This window comes from Sus scrofa, chromosome 6 (genome assembly GCF_054392235.1).
Source record: "Sus scrofa isolate SSC_HxYL_T2T_F1_AM1 chromosome 6, Sscrofa_HxYL_maternal_Yorkshire_Landrace_v2.0, whole genome shotgun sequence".
Taxonomy (NCBI): Eukaryota; Metazoa; Chordata; class Mammalia; order Artiodactyla; family Suidae; genus Sus; species Sus scrofa.
Window position 1 is genome coordinate 69572798 of NC_139388.1, and position 19517 is coordinate 69592314.

At 66.1% G+C, this 19517-nt stretch overlaps 1 protein-coding gene across 33 annotated transcripts in view; it reads right to left on the bottom strand.

Moving 5' to 3' along the window:
- Nucleotides 1–1556: 1556 nt before the first annotated feature.
- Nucleotides 1557–19517, bottom strand: part of MEGF6 (multiple EGF like domains 6) — an 86380-nt gene continuing 68419 nt past the window's right edge. For 6 of the 33 annotated variants that reach the window (XM_021095213.2, XM_084958905.1, XM_021095212.2 and 3 more), the window contains 29 exons: nt 18686–18805; nt 18195–18317; nt 17431–17613; nt 16953–17084; nt 16027–16155; nt 14571–14699; nt 13757–13891; nt 13546–13680; nt 11218–11343; nt 10515–10646; nt 10303–10431; nt 10066–10197; nt 9445–9573; nt 9230–9358; nt 8918–9046; nt 8458–8586; nt 8045–8173; nt 7765–7893; nt 7521–7649; nt 7250–7381; nt 7000–7128; nt 6331–6459; nt 5272–5400; nt 4899–5027; nt 4561–4689; nt 4342–4470; nt 3645–3773; nt 2403–2450; nt 1557–2175 (listed from right to left, as the gene is read on the bottom strand). In XM_021095213.2, coding sequence (XP_020950872.2) covers nt 2114–2175; nt 2403–2450; nt 3645–3773; nt 4342–4470; nt 4561–4689; nt 4899–5027; nt 5272–5400; nt 6331–6459; nt 7000–7128; nt 7250–7381; nt 7521–7649; nt 7765–7893; nt 8045–8173; nt 8458–8586; nt 8918–9046; nt 9230–9358; nt 9445–9573; nt 10066–10197; nt 10303–10431; nt 10515–10646; nt 11218–11343; nt 13546–13680; nt 13757–13891; nt 14571–14699; nt 16027–16155; nt 16953–17084; nt 17431–17613; nt 18195–18317; nt 18686–18805 — 3653 coding nt within the window. In that variant the 3' untranslated portion in view covers nt 1557–2113. Of the gene's footprint in view, nt 2176–2402; nt 2451–3644; nt 3774–4341; nt 4471–4560; nt 4717–4898; nt 5028–5271; nt 5401–6330; nt 6460–6999; nt 7129–7249; nt 7382–7520; nt 7650–7764; nt 7894–8044; nt 8174–8457; nt 8587–8917; nt 9047–9229; nt 9359–9444; nt 9574–10065; nt 10198–10302; nt 10432–10514; nt 10647–11217; nt 11344–13545; nt 13681–13756; nt 13892–14570; nt 14700–16026; nt 16156–16952; nt 17085–17430; nt 17614–18194; nt 18318–18685; nt 18806–19517 lie in introns of those variants that run through there. The other 27 variants (XM_084958899.1, XM_084958903.1, XM_084958909.1 and 24 more) reach the window with 13 other exon arrangements.

Sequence of the window (19517 nt, forward strand, 5' to 3'; positions counted from 1 at the left end):
CCAGGATTTTTGCGGAAGTCACAGTATCTTGTTAAGCTCTAGCCGCACTAAGGTTTAGCAGCCTTTCACCGGCGTCTGCCTCCCGGGCAGAGCGACGGGCACTCTCCTCAGCCCGCTCCACCTGGCCTGGCGCCCGGCTCCCCCTGTGACTGCAGATTTTCTTAACCACGAGGACCGGACCGTCTCGGGCCCTCCGTAATAACTGGGAAAAGTCCTCTGAGGGCATTTTCACACCTACTTCTCACGTGGCACCCCCGGGGCTCTGGATGCTCAAGACTAATGCCGATTTCTCTTCTCAGCGAAGGTTGAGCGGGACAGACAATCCAACACCTCTTCAACCTCATTTCTTCAACACCTTGAAAAGAGACTATCAGAAGCTTCTCGCTTTCTGTGGTGGCGCCTGAGGACACTCTGACTCCTGTTCCTTTTTTCCGATAGTTTTAGAATTTCTCTTGGCCTCCGATCTTTAACTTCTTTGGACCGTGGCTTTTCTGTTGCATTTTATTTTGTTTGCACCGTGAGTGCTTGCGACCTGAGCTCACCCAGCCTCGGCCCTGAGCGCTCGTTGCTTCACGGCAGCGGTTTTCACCCCCTTTTTCTAGGAGCTCAGAGATGACGCTCACACCCCATCGCCCACTTCCTCCGGCCGTTCCCGTGTCTTCTCTCAGCCTCCCTGCTGTCCCCTGGCCGTGTCCTGAGCTGGAAAACTCATCATTCAGCCAGATGCCGGCTGCCTTCCCACCAGCTCCAGCTTCCGCATCCTCCATGCTCAGTCCTGAGGGTGGTCCTTCCTGATGGGCCGCTGCCAGCATCACTGGACATCCCGCCATCCCTGCCCCTCCCGGAATATGCGAGGGGTATATGGAATATGGATTATATGTAGGTACGTGAAAGTCATTTTTTTTTTTCTGTCTTTTTAGGGCCGCACCCGTGGCATATGGAGGTTCCCAGGCTAGGGGTTGATGGAGCTGCAGCTGCCAGCCTGCACCACAGCCACAGCAACATGGGATCCGAGCCATGTCTGTGGCCTACACCACAGCTCACGGCAACACCAGATCCTTAACCCACTGAGCAAGACCAGGGATTGAATCCATATCCTCACGGATACTAGTCGGGCTCATTAACCTCTGAGCCACGACGGGACCTCCAGTACTTGAAAGTCGTAACACGGAGGCCTGTTCATGCAACTTCCTCTGCCACTGGTGGTTCACTAGTTGTCTATGGGGACAAGGCTTACCGGGATCCGCCCTATCTCACCCCATGAGGCCTTCTGCTCTTGGCCGTATCAGCCAGCAGCCCTGCCCCGGGCCAGCCCTCCACCCCACATGTGGGCTCTGAAACCAGCACTTTCTGGGTCTCTGGGCACAGGTACCTCTAGAGCACTGGGAACGGGGATAAACCCAGCTTTGCTTGTGTGGCACTGCTGTCCTCAGGAAGAAGCCAGGGTCACATGGGCCTCCCAGGTCAGGCAGAGGTTCTTGTCCAAATGCACTCAGGCCGGTGCACCCGGGGGCCCACCACGAGGCACCGCACAAAGCAGAGAACACACAAGCCTCGAGGGAGCAGCGGCTCCTTTCTTAACTTACGGCGATCCACATGGTACCGAAGCCCACTGCCCAGAGGCCCCTCAGGGCCCGGTGGTCCCAAGGCAGGGCCTCTTGGGTGGGGCAGGAGCAGAGGGCCCTCCAGCACTGAGGGGTGCAGTGGCCGCGTCCAGCTGCCCATAAATACCTTTCCATAAATACGGCTGCTGTGTTTCCAGGCGAACGGGCTGGGCTGCAGCAGCCTCAGAGCTTAGCACCAGAAGGACCTGCTCGGAGGGCGGCCCACGCCTGCACCTGCGCCCGCACCTGCCCTCACTCCCGCCCCAGGAGGTGGCAGGCGCGGCTCCCTCGGCCCTGAGGTCCTTGGCTGAGCGCAGAGCTGGGCTGGGAGGTGCCTCCCTCCTGGTCAACAGTTCTCGCAGGGCGAGAGGCCCCACCACGGTCCACAGGCCTTGAAGACAAGGGCATGGCCACAGTCCTGGCCCCGGGCATCCTTCTTCAGCGGTCACCAAGGCCCTGGGACTCCTCAGCGGTGCCTGCGAGGCCAGCCTCTCTGGGCTACCCCTGACCTAGTGTTTCTCCGGGCTGCTGCCAAGCCTGGGGCCGTGAGAGGCAGTGACAGGAAAGGCTGCTGCAGGACAGGAGAGAGGAGGGTCAGCCCAGGGCGGGTGGACACGCAGCCACCACATCCCACTCCCCTTCTGTCCTTCCAGCTCGAGCCCAGCCCTCCCCCCAGCCGCCGCCCAGTCTCATCTCTGGGATGCCCACGGCACTGTAGGGCCCAGGTTCTGCAAAAGTGCCCGAGCCTCATCCCTCCTCTGAGAACGGACCAGTGACACCACCAAATGCCACCCTTACCTGGGCCCAGGGCTGGGGACAGGCTCTGCAGGAGCTGGGAGGGCCCACCTGCAGGCAGACAGACACAGCTCAGCAAGAGCCCCGCCCTGGGTGGGCCCCAGCAATGGCGCTCAAGGCTTAACCCCACCCAGGCCTGCGGGGACCCCAGCCTCTCCCCGCCTCACTCCTATGTGACTGGAGGGCTACCTGCTCCCCAAACGAAAGCTCCCAGCCCTGTCCAGCCAGAGGGGGCCGTGCAGCAGGACTCCGGGCTGGATGGGGAGGGACTTCACTCCAGGCCAAGTCGGGTTCACTCCAGGGCAGGGGGCAGTGAGGCCCTGTCTGTCCTCCTGCCCACCTGGCTTCATGCAGGCAGGGCCTCAGGCCAATGAACCCCCAGCTCCTGACCCGCCCTAAATGGCAAGGGACCCAGGGCGCCTGTGGTGCAGTACCAGATCTGACCACAAGGTGGCGCGGTGCACAGGGTTCCTCCCAGCACCAGGCCTACAGGTTCTGCCTCCACCTGCCCGCCTGCCCTGTGCTGGAGGGGACACCTCGCCTAAAGGTCCTTAACGGTTTAAGTCCCTGGCTGCCTCTGGGAGACTCTGAAAGACGCACACCACTACCAACCCTGAGGACCCCAGTTACCCCTCCCCGCATCTCAGCGCCGGTCCTGCCCAGGCCTCAAGCCAGGAGCCCGTCTCTTTCCAGACAGGGCCCTCTCCATGCGGTGCCTTCTGGGCAGCAGGCTGGGCCCAGGGAAGCTGACCAGAGGACATCAGCAGGGCGGGGACACCCCACGCTTTGCCTGCAGACAGCACAGTCCCAGAGCCTCAGGCTAAGGGCCGTGGTGCTGCTGCGGGACCTCCCCGCCCCTGCCCGCGGGTGGTGCAGGCACACGTATGCACACACGTGCACACACGTCACCATCAGGCCCCAGTTCACACAAACGCAAGGCCAGGAAGGGTCCGGGGCTCTGGGCTGGGTCAGCGCCCCCCACCAGGATCACCCAGCCCTGCCCACAGGGTCTTGGCCCCTGCAGGGTGAGTCCATCCACCCTTGCCTCTGCCTGGGCCTGGAGTCCGGGGGGTTGCTCCAGGGTGGTGGCAGGGCCGAGTCCCACCCCACAGTCCAGGTCCGGGGGCTGGAAGGCTCACGCGTCGCCCATCACAGGCCGTGCGGACACCGCGGTTACTGCGCTGGACTGTGTGCCAACCTGGCCCAGGCTGCAGTGTCCTCCCTCCCCCCGGCAGCCCGACTCACCCTGCCGGCACGTGGGCCCTGTGTAGCCATCCACACACAGGCACTGCCCACTGACGGGGTCGCAGTCGGCCCCACCCCCGCAGGAGCAGCGCAGGGCACAGCCTGGCCCGAAGAAGCCCCTTCTGCAGCCTGCGGGTAGGTGGGGGGGGGGGGGCGGGAGAGCTGGGCCTCAGTGCCTCTCCGGTCCGCCTGGGACCAGGCCCCCAGGCCTTGGGCCTCCCGGGGGCGTCATTCCCCCCAGTTAGTATGAGGTTGTCCCATGAGAAAGCACCAGGCTCTGGGCACCAGCCTTAAATCACTGCCCCAAATTCCTGCCCAGCCCCAAGGCCAGAAGAGGGAGCTGGTGGTCAGGGATGCTCCCCCCAGAGAAAAAACGGCTGAGAGCCAGGAGGGGGACGTGTGTGCAGCCCCCGCAGGCCACCCTCCCCCAAGGCCTGGAGGGTCTCCTAACCAGGGCCTCTTCCTATGACTGTGGCCCCCACCCCAGGGAGAGGCCACGCAAGGGCTCTGGTGGGGGCCAGAGGGCAAGGCCTGGTCTTGACAACCAGAGCAGGAGCTCCAACCTGAGCCTCCTGCCAGCCACTGCGCCCTGTACAGGGACGGGCACAGTGCCCAGACCAGGGCACGACCCAGGAGGGGCTCCAGCAACACCGACAGACCCACATCATGCCCCCACCGAGCAAGCCCCCAGGCTCACCGAGGTCACAGGTGGTCCCTGTGCGCCCCGGGGGGCATAGGCAGCGGCCGGTGACCGAGTCACAGGGCACCCCATCCCCGCAGTCACACCGCTGGCGGCAGCCTTCTCCAAATGAGCCGGGCTCACACCCTGTTTGGGGCAGTGAGCTCAGTACCCCAGCCTGTTCCCAGGGCGAGGGGATGGGTGGGAGCCCGTGGGCGGGGGGCACAGAGCACTCACCTCTCTCGCAGAACTTGCCGTGGAAGCCGGCAGGGCAGAGACAGCGGCCGCTGACAGGGTCGCAGGGGGCGCCATGCTGACACTCGCACGTCCCCCGGCAGCCAGCCCCATGGAAGCCGGAGGGACAGGCTGAGAGAGACCAGGGCGGGGGAGCTCCTGACGGGTTGCCCAGAGGCAGCGCAGGACCGGGTCAGGGCCTGGCCCCCCTTCCTCCCCCAGGCCCAGCACCTGCTCCCCCATGACCCTGAGCCAGAGACCTCACCCCAGGAGCCCCATGGGGAGGGGCAGGGACAGCGCAGGAGTGCCCAGGGCCAGGCTAGGCCCACCCCACGACTCACGGTGCTCGCAGGCCTGGCCATAGAAGCCAGGGCCGCAGTGGCAGGCCCCCGAGGCAGGCTCGCAGGTGCCCTGGTTGCGGCAGGAGCACTCCAGGTGGCAGGCGGCCCCGTAGCGTCCGGCAGGGCAGGCTGGGGACAGGCTGAGGGTCAGCCTCCCGCCACGCAAGGGCAGGGGTACAGGGGTCGGGCCCGGGGCACCAGCCTGACCCAGGCGACCCGTGGAGCCCCGCCCCCAAACACCCCTGAGCACAGCCCTTCCCGGGGAACCCAGGCCCCCCACACCACTGCCATTCAGGGTCGAAGCCTCCCCACCGCAGGAGCCAACCCTCAGGCCACAGGGCGATAGGGCCACCAGACTGGCACAGACACTGACCCAGCTCACAGTGCGTCCCTGTCCAGCCCAGGCCACAGGAGCAGCTGCCGTTGGTGGCGTGACACAGGCCCCCATTTCTGCAGGAGCACGTGCCCTCACAGTTCACACCAAACCGGTTCTGGGGGCAGCCTAGAGACAGAGTGGGGCACTGCTCAGAGCTCTGGCCGAGGGCGGGACATCCTCCGGGGACACACCCTCACGAGATCAGGCATTCATTCAACAAACACTTCTGTGGGCCTCTTGGCGCCTGTCCCTGCCCCTGGGGCCCACATGTGCCAGGAGGCAACACCAACCACATCTGCCTGTTCATTCATCCTGCCAGCAAACACCAGGCCTGACTCAGTGCTGAGGATGACACAGGGCTGCAAGTGCTGCCCAGCTGGCCAGAGGGGTCAGGGAGGCCTTCCTGAGGTGGCAGACCCCCCCCCACCCCAGGTTAAGAGGAGGCTGGGGGGCCCTGCATGCCACACAGCCCCTGTTCAGAATCTGACCCATGGCTTCCATCCTTCCCTGGGGGTGAGGACACGGTCTGGGTGAAGCCAGGCCCCAGGGCTTGGGAGACGGTCACCAGCCCCTAGATGGGGACCAGAGGGCAGCAGGTCCTGGTCCGACCTAACAGCCCTTGGGGCCAGATCAAGTAGCACGGCATGGCCTGGGGGACCAGGCATGCCCTCATGAGCGTGAGCCCCACAGCCGTCTCCAGGGGCCACCCCACTTCCCCACCGTGGCCTGTGTTCTGGGCCTCCCACTACGTGGGGTCCCCGACCCTGGGCCCAGCAGAAAGGGCCTGAGGGACGTCAGCCCAGAAGCCGGCGCCATCCTCAGCCCCGAGAGCTGCTGGACCCTCCCACTAGGGGGCGCTGGGTCAGAACCTCTGCCACCCCCACTGGCCGCAGGGAATCAGACAGGACACTTGAGGACCCAAGTGGGCACGGCTGTCAGCCTCACTCCTTATCCTCAGGTCACCGAGGGATCCATGGCAGGGGCCCAGTTCTCCCACAGAGACCCCACGGCTTCACCCCATCACCTCCAGCTCACGAGGCAGCAGGCGGCTCTCACCGTGCTCACAGTGGACGCCGGTCCTCCCGGGGGGGCAGGTGCAGGTGCCAGTCACAGGGTCACAGGCCGCCCCCTGCCCACATCTGCACACGTGCGCACAGCCGAGGCCAAAGCGGCCATGTGGACAGGCTGCCGGGAGGAAACGAGAGGGTGGCCACTCCTGGCTGGATGCCCCCCTGGGATGGGACAGGATGCGACAGGACAGGCGGGGTGGGGCTGGGGAGACTCCCATGTCTGCCCAGACAGGGCAGGGCCCCTGCTCCCGTGCACACACACACACACCACCGCCCCCAATGGCATCTCCTCCACCCACAGGTCCTGCTGGGGGCCAGGCCTGCGCTGCAGTGACAGTGACTTCCTCTGCCCCCAGCCCCCACCCCACCAGCCCAGCCAGGATCCCAGGCAGGGGGAACGTCCCCACATGATTCAGGGAAAGGCCCTTCTCTTGCCAGCATGCCCAGCTGGCCTCTGCATGGACACTGGTGGACATGGCCCACGTCAGGGGCACAGCCCATGGCCGGGCAGAGCCAGCCTGGGGGGACGCTGTGGTCACACCAAGACCCCCGGCTCAGCCCAGCCTGGAGCCAGGCCCAGTGTGGGGGCCAGGAAGGGGTGGTCAGGGCTGCCCTCCCGCAGGCTGAGCGGCCCCACCCTCACCTGGCCACTTACCGAGGCCACAGTCGGTTCCGAGGAAGCCAGCAGGGCAGCGGCAGGCCCCCGTGGCCGGGTCACAGGAGCCCCCGTTGAGACACGCACATAGCTGCTCACAGCCGGGCCCGAACCGCCCGGGCGGGCACCCTGCAGGGGGAGGGCCAGCTGCCAGGGCCCGGGGCCCACCCTGCCCCACAAGGCGGAGCCGCTGACCTCCCGCCCCGGCCACCTTCCCCGAGGGCCCAGCAGGTGCATGGGCAGCACTCACGTTGCCGGCAGCCGGAGCCGTGGTAGCCGGCGGCACACACGCAGGCCCCCGAGGCCGGGTGGCAGGCCTGGTTCTCGCCAGGACATTGGCACTTCTGCCCACAGCTCTCCCCAAAGGTGCCAGGCGGACAGGCTGGGGTGCAGGCAGGAGGGGTCAGTCTCAGCCAGGCTGGAGCGCGTGTCCTCCCCGGAGCCCCTCCTGGGGCTAGAGGTCTCGGGGCCTGTGCCCTGAAGCACCCACTGCCCCAGGGCACACCTAGGCGGTCACCTACCCTGCTCACAGCCGGGCCCCGTGAAGCCTGGGGGACAGTGACACTCCCCGGAGACGTGGTGGCAGGCGGCACCAGGTGGGCACTGGCAGTGCTGGGCACAGCTCTCTCCAAACCAGCCAGGCGGGCAGGCTGTGGGAAGGCGCCGGTGGGGTGGTGGGGAGCCCGGCGCCCACGTGGGGCCCGGAGGGGTCCCTGCGTGAAGGACCCACCCCCACCCGGGGCGCTGACGGGGCTGGGGGCTCACCGTTCTCACACTGCGAGCCCCTCCACCCCGGGGGGCAGAGGCAGGCCCCGCTGACATGGTGGCAGGCGGCCTCCCAGCGGCAGGCACAGGGCTCCTCACAGCGAACCCCAAAGGTGCCCTCGGCACAGGCTGTGGGGAGAGATGGGCAGCGGCTGAGTCCTGCTTCCTAGGCTGAGGCAGGAAAGCCCCACCCTGCACCTGCCGACTGACCGCCTCTTGAGGCCCCCACCCCCTGCCCGCCCAGGCTGCCCCGGGTGGGCCCCCAGCCCGCCCCACTCACGGCTCTGGCATTCATCCCCGGTCCAGCCAGCCAGGCAGAGGCAGTGGCCTGTGCGCGGGTCACAGAGGCCGCCGTTGAGGCATCGGCAGCTGTGCTGGCAGCTGGCTCCAAAGAGCCCCGGGAGGCACTCTGCAAGGTGGGATCAGGTGAGGGTCCACCCCGGGACCCAGGAGACCCCGGATCCCCCCCACGCTTCCTGCACCCAGAGCCTCAGAGCCCATGTCCTTGGGAAGAGAGGGGCCCAGGGGGCTGGTCACACGGCAGGCCAAACTCAGGACCTGCCCCCCGCAATACTGGGCAGCATCTCTGGCCACAGAGGGAGGGGGCTGCACCAGGGTACGTTGGGGCGCCAGCCTTGGGTCCCACCGACCCCGCCGGGGCCCACCTCCCTCCTCTGTCCATCCAGCGCTTACCCTTCTCACAGGCCAGGCCAGCCCAGCCCTCCGGGCAGCTGCAGTGGCCTGAGACAGGGTCACAGGTGCCCCCGTTCTGGCAAAGGCAGGAATGCTGACAGTTGTCGCCATAGAGGCCTGCGGGGCAGGCTGGGGGGCGAAAAGAGAAGCAACTTGCAGCCTGCCGCCAGCCAGGCCAGGGCCCGAGCCCTCCCAGGGCCAGTCCGTGGGGATCTGCAGCCCCACATCAGGCACTGGGCGCAGGGGCCTCCCCCAGGGCCAGCTCTAGAAGGACCTCCCCCCGCCCCCGGGCCCCCGGGCCCAACTCTGGGGGCTCAGGGCTGAAGGGTGTAGCCCTGGCGTCTAGGCCTTGCTCCCCATCAGGTGCCCAGGAAAGTCCTCTGCCCTCCCTGCCCCCCAACCCCAGGGGGCTTTATGTCCACCTGCACGGCCTGGCCCCAGACTCCTGGTCAGGGCTTACCCTGCAGGCAGGCGGGGCCCGTCCAGCCAGGGCCACAGCGGCACTGCCCGTGGACAGGATCACAGGAGGCCCCGTTAGAGCAGGAGCAGACCTGGCTGCAGTTGTGCCCGTATGTGTGGGCTGGGCAGGCTGCAGGAGAGGGGGGCGGTCAGGGGCCTGGGGGCACCGACCCAGGAGGGGCTGCAGCAGACAGTGCCCAGGCTGGCTCTGTCTGCCCCTCCTTCCAGCCTGGGCACCACTCGGGGCAGCCACAGATTACCCTAGCCCTAACCCTGACTGGCGGGACCCAGGGCTGATGGAGGCCTCACGCACTCTGGGAGCAGCGGGGGCCCTGGCGGCCAGGAGGGCAGAGGCAGGACCCGCTCACAGCGTCACAGGAGGCCCCGGCACTGCAGTTACAGGCGTGGTGGCAGTCCACTCCGAAGAAGCCGGCCGGGCAGGCTGCAGGCAGGGGCAGTGATGGAGACGGCCAGCGGTCCCAGGACCCCACCTGCACGCCCAGCCACCCAGCCTGCATCCCAACTCACCACGCTCACAGAAGGTTCCCCTCCAGCCGGCCGGGCAGGTGCAGGCCCCGCTGACATGGTCACAGGCTGCTCCGTGCTCACATTGGCACTGTTGCCCACAGCCTGGCCCATAGTGGCCCTGGGGACACCCTGAGACACCAGACCATCAGCTGGGGGGGACAGTGAGCCTGACCCAGTCCTGCCCAGGCTTCTGCCACCCAGCCAGGGCCTGCAACAGTGGGCAGGAGAAGCCCCTCCCTACCCAAGGTCTCCGCATCCCTCCCCCATCTAGGAACCAAGCCCTGAGCCCTAGGGAGGAGGGAGCCCCAGGCCCATAAACCGGGCGGGGGCTTGGGGTCTACACTAAAGACCAGGGCCCCCGACCCTCATCAGACCCCTCCCAGCCTCCTCCAGGAGCCAGGGGTCCCATGGGGTGGGACTGGCCCACCTTTCCCGGCCTGCCCCTCAGTGGGCCTTCTGTTGGGTCCAGGGTGGGGGAGAGAGGGGGAGGAGGGCTCAGGTGAGGGGACTTCCTGCTCGTCTGGGGACAGGAGGGCAGGACCGGGTCTCCCGACGTGCACTTGTGCATGTGCAGGCGTGTGCGGGCGCGTGCAGGCGTGTGAGGGCCAGGTCAGGACTCACGCTGCTCGCACCGCGGGCCCACGTAGCCGGCCTCACACGCGCACAGGCCACTGACGGCATTGCAGCTCCCATGGCCTGCGCTGCAGTTGCAGATGTGGCTGCAGTCAGGTCCCCAGTGCCCACTGTCACAGGCTGCAATAGAGGCCAGTCACTCTGTTCGGGCCCAACAGAGCCCACAGGCACCACGGCCAGGTCAGGGGATGGGGCCTAGATGGAGGCTGCCCAGGGGCCTCCTACCTCTCTGGCAGCTGAGACCGGTCCACCCCGGGGCGCAGCTGCAGCGGCCAGTGGCCGGGTGGCAGTGTCCATCATTGGCGCAGGAGCACCGCGTTTGGCAGCCAGGCCCAAACCAGCCTGCTGGGCAAGCTGCAGGGGGGCGGGGGGTGAGAACCAGCCCCCCCCCCCGGGGGGGGTGGCAGGGGGCTGGGCCGGGGCGGCGCAGCACTCACCATCCTGGCAGCGGCTGCCGGTGAAGCCAGGGCGGCACAGGCAGGCTCCCGTCTCGGGCTCACAGGTGGCACCATGCTCACACGCCGGGCAGATCTCCTGACAGCCCAGCCCCCAGCGGCCCTCGGGACACTCTTCCCCCATCCCCCCCCCACAGCCGGTCAGTCTCCCCCAGCGCCTCGCTGGGGCCCTCAGGGAGCAGGAAGTTCTGTCCCCACCTGAGCTGTCCCGGAGGAGACAGAGGAATAGCTCGTGGTCACTTCCAGCCCCCTCGTGGGTGGCACGCTACGGGGCATCCACCGCCAAGAATGGGAGCCCGTGGCCCAGGATGGCTCAACAGGCTAAAAGGGCCCCACCAGAGGGACAGTGAACCCGGGCCCTGATCAGGCAGCTGGGAGGACAAACCACAGGCCCAGGGATGGCTGGGGGCTGCTGGCCAACCTGTCCCCGTGGCCGACGTCCGCAGTGCACCTCTCTATGGGCGCATTGTGGGTACAGCCACGAGGCAGCCACAGATGCCCACATCCAGACCCAAGGCTGGCTGATGTGGGCTCTTGCAGCTGCTGTGGGCTCTTGAAGCTGCTGTGGGGCCTGTGGGGCTCCGGGGCGGGGGCCAGGGCTTCCCGAACACAGCCCGGGGCTGGGGGCCCCAAACACGGCCAGGACAGGGAAACGAAGGGATCCCAGGACACGGCTGCCACTCACCTGCCCCACAGTCATCCCCGGTCCTCCCAGGAGGGCACAGGCACTGCCCCGTGACCGGGTCGCAGGGGGCCCCCCGACAGGAGCAGGAGCCAGAGCAGTTCAAGCCAAATGTCCCCGCCGGGCACTCTGCAGGGGGCAGCAGCAAGGACCTCAGCCCCCACTCGCAGCTGCCCTCCTCCCCCACCCCAGGGGGGCTGCGGGACACAGCCAGGGCCCCCTGGTGAAGAGGGCAGTCACAGGAGTGGGCAGGAGATGGGTCATGGGCAGGGAGGGGCCTACTTGGGCTGCCCCCCCCGGCTGGTCACCTCCATGTCCAGGAGTGGGGGTGTCCTGGGGAGGAGAGCCAGCCGGTGCTGGGCCCAGAGCAGGGCTTCAGGGAAGAACGCTGGGGCCATGAGCCTCGCCCACTCGTAAGGGTCGCAGTGGCTGCTCCAGGGGCCTTGTAGGGCCCCCGCACCCCCGCCTGCCCTGGTTGGGACAGCAGCCCGGCAGTGAGAAGGCCCTACTGGTCCCAGCACAGAGCGGCTACCGGGAATGCTCTGGGCCTAGGAAGGCCAGCACAGCCCCTGGAGCGGGCGGGCAGAGGGCCACGCTCCACAGTGAAGAATTGGGACCCCAAAACCGCAGTGGGGCTGAAGTGAGGACCCCCCACTTTCGGGGAAGGTGGAGTGGGATGGCGCCAGGCCTGGGGCCTCCCCCGGCCCTAAGATGGATCTGGACAAAGGCCACACCCCAGTGAGCCCTACGAGGGCCCACACCCCGCGGGGACCACCACAGACACAAGCTGGTCAATAGGCGGGCACGCAGGGCACACAGCGGGTGGCCGGGCGCGACACACACCCAGCAGGTGACGGGGAGAGTCACTCACACTGGGGGCACCCACGCAGCCTGCACTGAGGGCAGGGAGGCCCAGTGGTGCCCGATGGAGCCGTCCCACCAGGCCTGGGAGCCCGCTCCACTAATTGGGGGCAGACGGGCGTTTGGAGCCGTAATACTTTCCAGACCTAACCACAGCGGGGAGCTCATCATTGCTGTAAAAATATGTGTGTCATTTCCTGAGGCTCGTCCTTAGGGCACTGGAGGCTTTTAAAGAAAAAAGGGAAAGAAAAGCAAAGAAAAGCAGCAGGGAAGGTTTGGGGGTGAAGGCCCTCCCGGCTCAGGCTCAGCAGGCGGGCCGCTGAGGCGGAGAAAGAGCCTGGGCCCCTGGGGGAGCGGCAGAGAGGAGAGTCAGGCGAGTCAGGGGAGCTGTAGCCCTGTCACCGGGGCCGGATCCTCCAGCTCCTGCTGCTCCACAATGGGGGACGAAGGCACCTGAGACCATGGGGTCCCCAGAGTGCAGGTGCGCTTGCGGGGGTGGGGGGTTCCAGGCTGGGTTCCCAGCCCCCCACACACACCCTTCCTGCACCAACCGGAGCCAAGAGCCCTCGGCAGGATCACCCAGGGGGCTCCTGGACCACCAAGCAGGAGGTGCCGGGCCTGGGTGCAGAGAGAGGCTGACCCCTCGGCTGGAGCTGGGCGGTGGGCTCCCCCCACCTCCCTGTTCCCCAGAAAGATGGGGCAGCTGGGTGGCAGGTCTGACAGAGGGGGACTGGAGCTGCTGCTCTTCCCAGCGTCAGCCACTCACACCGCAGGCCCCCTTGGCACCCACCCCGGAGGATGGATGGGGAGGACACGGTGTCCTGAGCCAAGGGGGTCCCAACCTGCCCGCCCTATCAGTGGCCAGGGCCGCCCCACTGCTCACAGTGAGGGCTCCCCCACCCTCAGCTGCCCATGACAGGTAAATGGAGGGCCTGCCAGCCTCCAGCCTTGCCTGTGCTTGGTGCCCAGTCACACCACCCCTGGCCTGGGCATCCACGTGGAGGACTTTCTGTCACCCACGTCCCACACTGGCACCTCCCATCCAGACTTCGCTCCGAGGGCCACCCTCAGGGGCAGCTGCCTCTGTCCCGCCTGCGCAGACCCACCAGGGCGGAGCCCCAGGGCCCGGCTGCCAGCACAGGGCACACGCAATCTGTTCCGTGATGGATGAGCCAGGGATCGAGGGTGGGGACAGCCTTGGAGAGGCACCGAGCCCTCCTCAGGGATGCCCTGCACACGCCCACGTGCGCTCACACGCACGCTTTCCAGAGCACAGGGGCAGGCAGACCTGTGGCTGAGTCACCACCGTGTGACCAGGGCAGGGACTGGCGCTGCCAGGTCAAGGGGCCACCAGGGTCAGGCTGCAGGGCTGACTCAGCCTCCAGCTCACAGCAGCTCTGGTGCCCACGCCCTGCACAGGCCAGAGGACCCATACCCCACCCAGACCCCGGGCACCGGGCAGCCACTCACCTTGGCCACAGTCCTTCCCCCGGTAGCCGGCAGGACACTCCTTCCCACACTCGCCGCTGATGGGGTCACAGGCCACGCCCGGGGGGCAGGTGCACGTCTGCAGGCACCCAGGCCCAAAGAAGCCCAGCCGGCACTCTGCAGGGGAGGGGAGAGGGGCCTGCAGGGTTCTGCCAACGCCGCCGGGGCCCACCCCCCACGTCCCTGCACTCACCGTCCTGGCACCGCTCGCCCCCGAAGCCTGCCTTGCAGGCACAGGTGCCATCCTTCTTGTCACACGCACGCGTGTTCTGCCGCTCACACTGACACTCCTCCGAGCAGCCCGGCCCAAAGGCCCACGGCGGGCAGGCTGCACCCACAGAACAATTGTGAGGGGCCATTCCCCCGCGAGCACACACCCTTACCCATCCAGGGTCTCGAACCAGTTCACTAGGCTGTGCCCTGCACAGTGCCGGGGGCGCTGGCCCCATTGTGCACATTTCGCAGACGAGAAACAGGGTCTCAAACAGCGCTTCCCAGCCAGGAAACACTAGGGGGCCCCGTTTCCTCCCTCTAAAACTGCTTCATGAGGTCTGCCTGCCATCACCCCCTTTTCTCCACCAGCCCACAGCCTCTCCCACCCCAGTGTCTGTGGACCCAGGCAGGGGTGATCCCGCTGCAGGCTCAGAACTTGCTCTTGCTGCCAGGAAACTCCAAAAGCCAAAATGAGCTTCCACGGGAGGGCAGCCCTGCCCACGTCTGCAGCCCACCCACCAGCCTGGCCGGGGTTGGGACTGCCCACGGGGGTGCCCTGGTGGACAGCACAGTCCAGAGAACATGGCTTTGAGTCCGCAGACCTGAGGCAGACCCCCCCCCATCCCAGCCGGGGACCTCGCTGAGCCCCCGGGTCCTCTGGTGTCACTGTAAACGGTGACAGCTGAGCACAAGCTGGACTGTGGCAGGAAGGCACCACAGGTGCCTGGCCCATTCGACAGCCCCGTCCCCCACCTCCCCGGACACGGAGGCAGCCAGCAGGCGGCAGGACTCACCGAGGTGGCAGAAGCGGCCGTAGAGCCCTGGATCACAGAGGCAGGCCCCGTAGAGGCGGTGGCACCGACCCCGGTTGGCACAGTGGCATTTCTTACGGCACTGCTTGCCATAGAAGCCTTTGGGGCAGCCTGCAGGAAGCAGGGGTGGGGGGGCGCTTGACTGCCCACCCAGACACGTACCTCCCACTCCAAGAGGCCCAGTGCCCATAACAGGAGCCAAGAGGGGGGCCCAGGCCTCCGGGACATAGCCGGAGGGCTCTGGGCCACCAGCAACCTAAGGATCCCACACCCCAGACAGGGAGCATCCCAGAGGCTGGTGAGGGCACCACGAGGTCAGAGCAGGGCCATCTGCCCTGGCTGGCCTGTGCCCCCGGGGTCTGCAGCCAGGGCAGGAGGCCAAGTGCCTCCCCAGCACACATGCAGGAAACGCTCAAAGACAGCCCACTCTCCCTGCCTGACGGGCACCAACACGCCCTAACCACCAAGCTCTCCAGGAGCATCCAAATCCAACGGGCATCCTTGGAAGAGAAGGGGAGGGAGGCTGGACAGAGGAAAAAGGAGCCACGGGAAGACAGAGACAGAGACCAGAGGGAGGCAGCCGCCAGCCTGGAGCACCTGCAGTCTAGGAAACCAGTCTAGGTGCCCCTGAGAGCTGGGATAAACCTCCTCCAGCTCACCTGCACAGGTGCACTTTACACACAGGACCCTGACCAAGGCCCCGTCTGCAGGAAGCCACACCTCGTCACAAACAGCAGCACTAAAATGCAGACCCTTTAACTGCCAGGAGGGCCCCGCTCATACACACAGCTTCACACAGATGGCTTCCAACAGGCAGCGGGCTTTCTGATCACAGGGGAAGGAAGGCAGAGACGCAGACTGCGCCGAGGAGGGGACCCGCAGGAGGCACGGAAAGCCCTGCTGCCCGCCCTGAGACCTCAAAGCCTCCCTGCAGAGCTGACACAGGCCACTACAGGCACTGGGGATGGGTACCCTGACTCCACCAGCCGCTGCCAAGGCGGGAAGCCCTTGATAGTTTAGCTACACTTGCCTGCAAAGCAGCAGAAACGCACAGGTCCAAAGATTTAAGATGAATCACCAGTCACCTAGGAGACTTACGTGAACTCTCTAGTTCCTCCAGAATGTTGCAACGTCAGAGGGACAGAGGATGTTAGTTCCAGCCCATGCCTAGTGGCCCCAGTCGTGTTCCCACCCAGCCACCACACAGCTCCCCTTGAATGCTTCCAGGAACAGGGAGCTCATTACCTCCCAGGGGAACCCATGACGAAAGGGCCGTTCTTCCTCCAAGTCCAATCAACGATGAAGACTCAATGCCTCTTCCACTAAAGGGCCCCACCCATGCCTTCCCCCTTCCCCTGCTGAAGGAGCTGGGAGGGGGTGTCTGCCCCTCCCTCCACCCCAAGGATAACCCCTGAGGCCCAGGAGGGGCTGCACCCACCGTCCTCACAGTGGGCACCGCTGACACCGGGAGGGCAGCGGCAAGCCCCAGTCGCAGGGTCACAGGTCCCGCCGTTCTGACAGCTGCAGGGGAAGCTGCAGTTCTTCCCGAAGCTGTCTGGAGGACAAGCTGCACGGGGACAGAACGACACCAGGGTCACCGGCCCGCAGAAGGACTCTGGGTCCAGAACCCTGTCCAGAGATGCTGAGACCCCTCCTGGGGTTCGAGTCACCCAGTTCAGAAGCCAACATGTGCCAGAGCACTTGTGCCCCGTGCCCCCACCCACGGTATGGCAGACATCATTAATCAATTGCTTCATCTGCTCCCTCTGAACTCTGACAGGTCCACCTTCTCAACCAGCACTTTCTGAGTCCATCACTGGCAGACCCTCCAAGATAGTCACCACGACCCTTGAGACTCCTGGGGTTGTGGGCAGGGAGTGGACAGGCTCTGGGCAGAAGCTGGGAGAGCAGTTTTCGAATGCACTTGAGCTACCAACTTGCTGCATGGCCTGGGGAAGTCAGCACTCCCCCAGTACACAAGCACAGCTGACCCATTGCCCACTGACTTTCATCAGACCTCTTTATGTCTTAGTTAAGTTGCTGGCTTGCCTGTCACCAGACTCTGGTTAACTGTGGTATCGGGGAGGGGCGGACGCTGGGCCCTGCTAGCCCCCAGGGTCTCCCAATGCCTAGAAGAAAGGCTGGCACACAGCGGACGGCTGGACCCGGTGGAGCCCCTGCCTTGCTGTCCTCGGGCTCTGGGCCCCGCCCCGCCTCTCCTAGCTCCTCACAGACGAGCCCCGCCCCTCTCTCCTCCAGACGAGCCACGCCCCAAGCCACGCCCCGCCTCTCCTCGCAGACGAGCAGAGGAGATGGTCCGGCCCCGGCCCCGCCCCCGCCCCGCCCCGCCCCGCCCCGCCTCACTCTCGTTGCAGAGGAGCCCGGTCCAGCCCTCGGGGCAGTCACAGCCGTCCAGGCTGGGGCGGCAGGTGCCTCCGTTCCTGCAGTCGTCACAGGTCAAGCTGCAGTCTTGGCCAAAGGAGTCGTCCAGGCAGACTGGGTGGACAGAGAGGGAGAGGGGCCTTGGCCCCTGACCCCTGGCCTCAGGCCCTGCCCTGGCTCGGGTCCACAGAGGTCAGTGCAGGTCCTCAGGCCAGAGAAGGGGGCACAAGGGACGTCCCCAGGTCACGAAGACCCCTGTGGGCGAGCTGGGACGTGGCAGCCAGGTGCCAGGGCCTGCAAGGGTCCAGCCAGGCTCAGCCCTGGACACGCTGGGCAAACTGAGCAAGTGACTCAGCCTCTCCGAGCCTTAGTCAAACCAGGCCACCAAAGAAGTCCTTCCTCACGCAAGATGGGCCCCCAGGGGCTGGCACAGGAGCCCTGGGACACGCCTGCCACTCACCAAACTTCTCCTCCAGTGTGTGCTCGCCCCGTGCCTCTGCCTCTTCCACCTCCTCATCCTCCTCGGCCCCAACATAGTCGTCTCTGAAGAGGTGGGGCAGCTCGTCCTGGAGCACCGCGACATGCGGGAGGGGTCTCACGAGGGGCAGATGGCCGTCCAGCCCCACCTCGGTCATCTCCAGGTCTGGGGGGGGGGCACAAAAGCCCTTAGCCCCTACCACCCACCCATCTTCCATGAAACTGGACTCCCCCGCCCCCTCAGTGCCCGGAGGACCCCAGGCCCCACCTCCAGCCCCCACTGTGCCCCTCTTCCCCCAGCCACCAAGGGCGTCCCAGCTATGCCCTGACTCTACTGCCCAGGACAGAGAAGGCTCTGGGCCCTGAGGACTTGCCCTGGGCCATGTCCACCCCCCCACTGGCCCTAGGGACCCTGAGCACGGGGTGGGTGTGGGGACAGGGACAGTTCTCTGTCCTGGACACTGTCCTCAGCCCCAGGAATGGCGTCCCTTCTCTCACTAGGGCAGGGCCGAAGCCAGACCTCCAGGACCCCAGAGGAACCCACTGCCCTGGGGGGTGCCATCTGTCCAGCCCCTTCCCACTTCCCCACCCCCGCTGTCCCTGGCCTGTCCCACAGTGAGAGGCAAATCTGAGGTGGGGTCCAGCCAGCCAGGAGGGTGGGCATGGGGGCACCAGGAGAGATGCCAAGAAGTTGGGGCAAAGTGCTCCAGGAAGACGGGGTCCCCATGATGCCAGGCAGAGACTCACGGGAACAGCCCCTGCGGTCCTCATCCAGCCGGTAGCCGACCTCGCAGGAGCACTGGAAGGAGCCGGCCAGGTTGGTGCAGTGGTGCTCACAGCCGCCGTGGCCCGAGGCGCACTCGTCCACATCTGCAGGCAAACCCGGGGCTGCGGCCCCTGTCCTCCAGGGGCTGGGGACTCAGGAGGCCCCTCCTGCCCCAGCCCTCCCACCGGACCAGACATGGTGGCCATGCCTGCTGGCCAATACCCTCCCGTCCCCAGGGTCAGAGGGACAGTGGATGGGCTGCCCGAGAGAGGCCAGGCTGGGAGCAGCCGGAGTGAGGGCCCAACCCCGAGAGAAGACAGCGACCACAAGAGGGGGAGGGGGTGGGCAGGTGCCCACAGTCCTGCCGTCAGCAGGCGCTCAACCAACACCCAAAGGGAGCACTGGGGTGGGGAGCAGAGTCACCCCCATGTCCTCGGGCAGCCCCCCTGCCCCCCGGTGGCTCACCACTCACCCTCACACCCGCAGCCGTCAGTGCTGAGACGGTAGCCAGCATAGCAGCTGCACTCGTAGCCCCCAGGGCTGTTGGTGCAAACCTGCTGGCAGCACGGGGAGTCGGCACAGTCGTCAACGTCTGTGGAGCACAGAGCACGAGCCCAGCTGGCACCAGAGCCTGCCCGGATGCCCGGCCCTCCACAGCACACCATGCATGCACACCTGCCCATAGCCACACACACCTGCACACATCACATGCCTGCATACATCACACACACCTGCACATGACATCACACACACCTGCACACATCACACACACCTGTACATATCACACACGTGCACACACAGCTACACACATCACACACACCTGCACACATCACATACCTGCACGTGACATCACACACACACGCACACAGCCACACATACCTACACACTTCATCACACACACCTGCACACAGCTACACACACGTGCACACATTACCCACCTGCACACATCACACACCCGCACATGACATCATACACACCTGCACACAGCCCCATGAGCACCTGCACCCAACCACACACCTACACACAACCACATGCACACCTGCACAAAATCACATGCACACCTGCACAAGTTGCAGGTACTCGCACACAATCACAGGCACCCAGGTTAAGTTCATGGTCCCACACCCACAGAAACACGCAGGACACAGGTCCTGGCCCCAGGACCCCGTGCCTGCTGTGGGGGCAGACTGGGGGGGGCGGGGAGTTGTCTTGGAGGTGGGTCTCCCCGTGCAGAGGGGCCCCTCGCATGCCACAGCACGTGGGCACTTGACCAACTGGCTGAGCAGAGCCGGAGGCGGACGTGG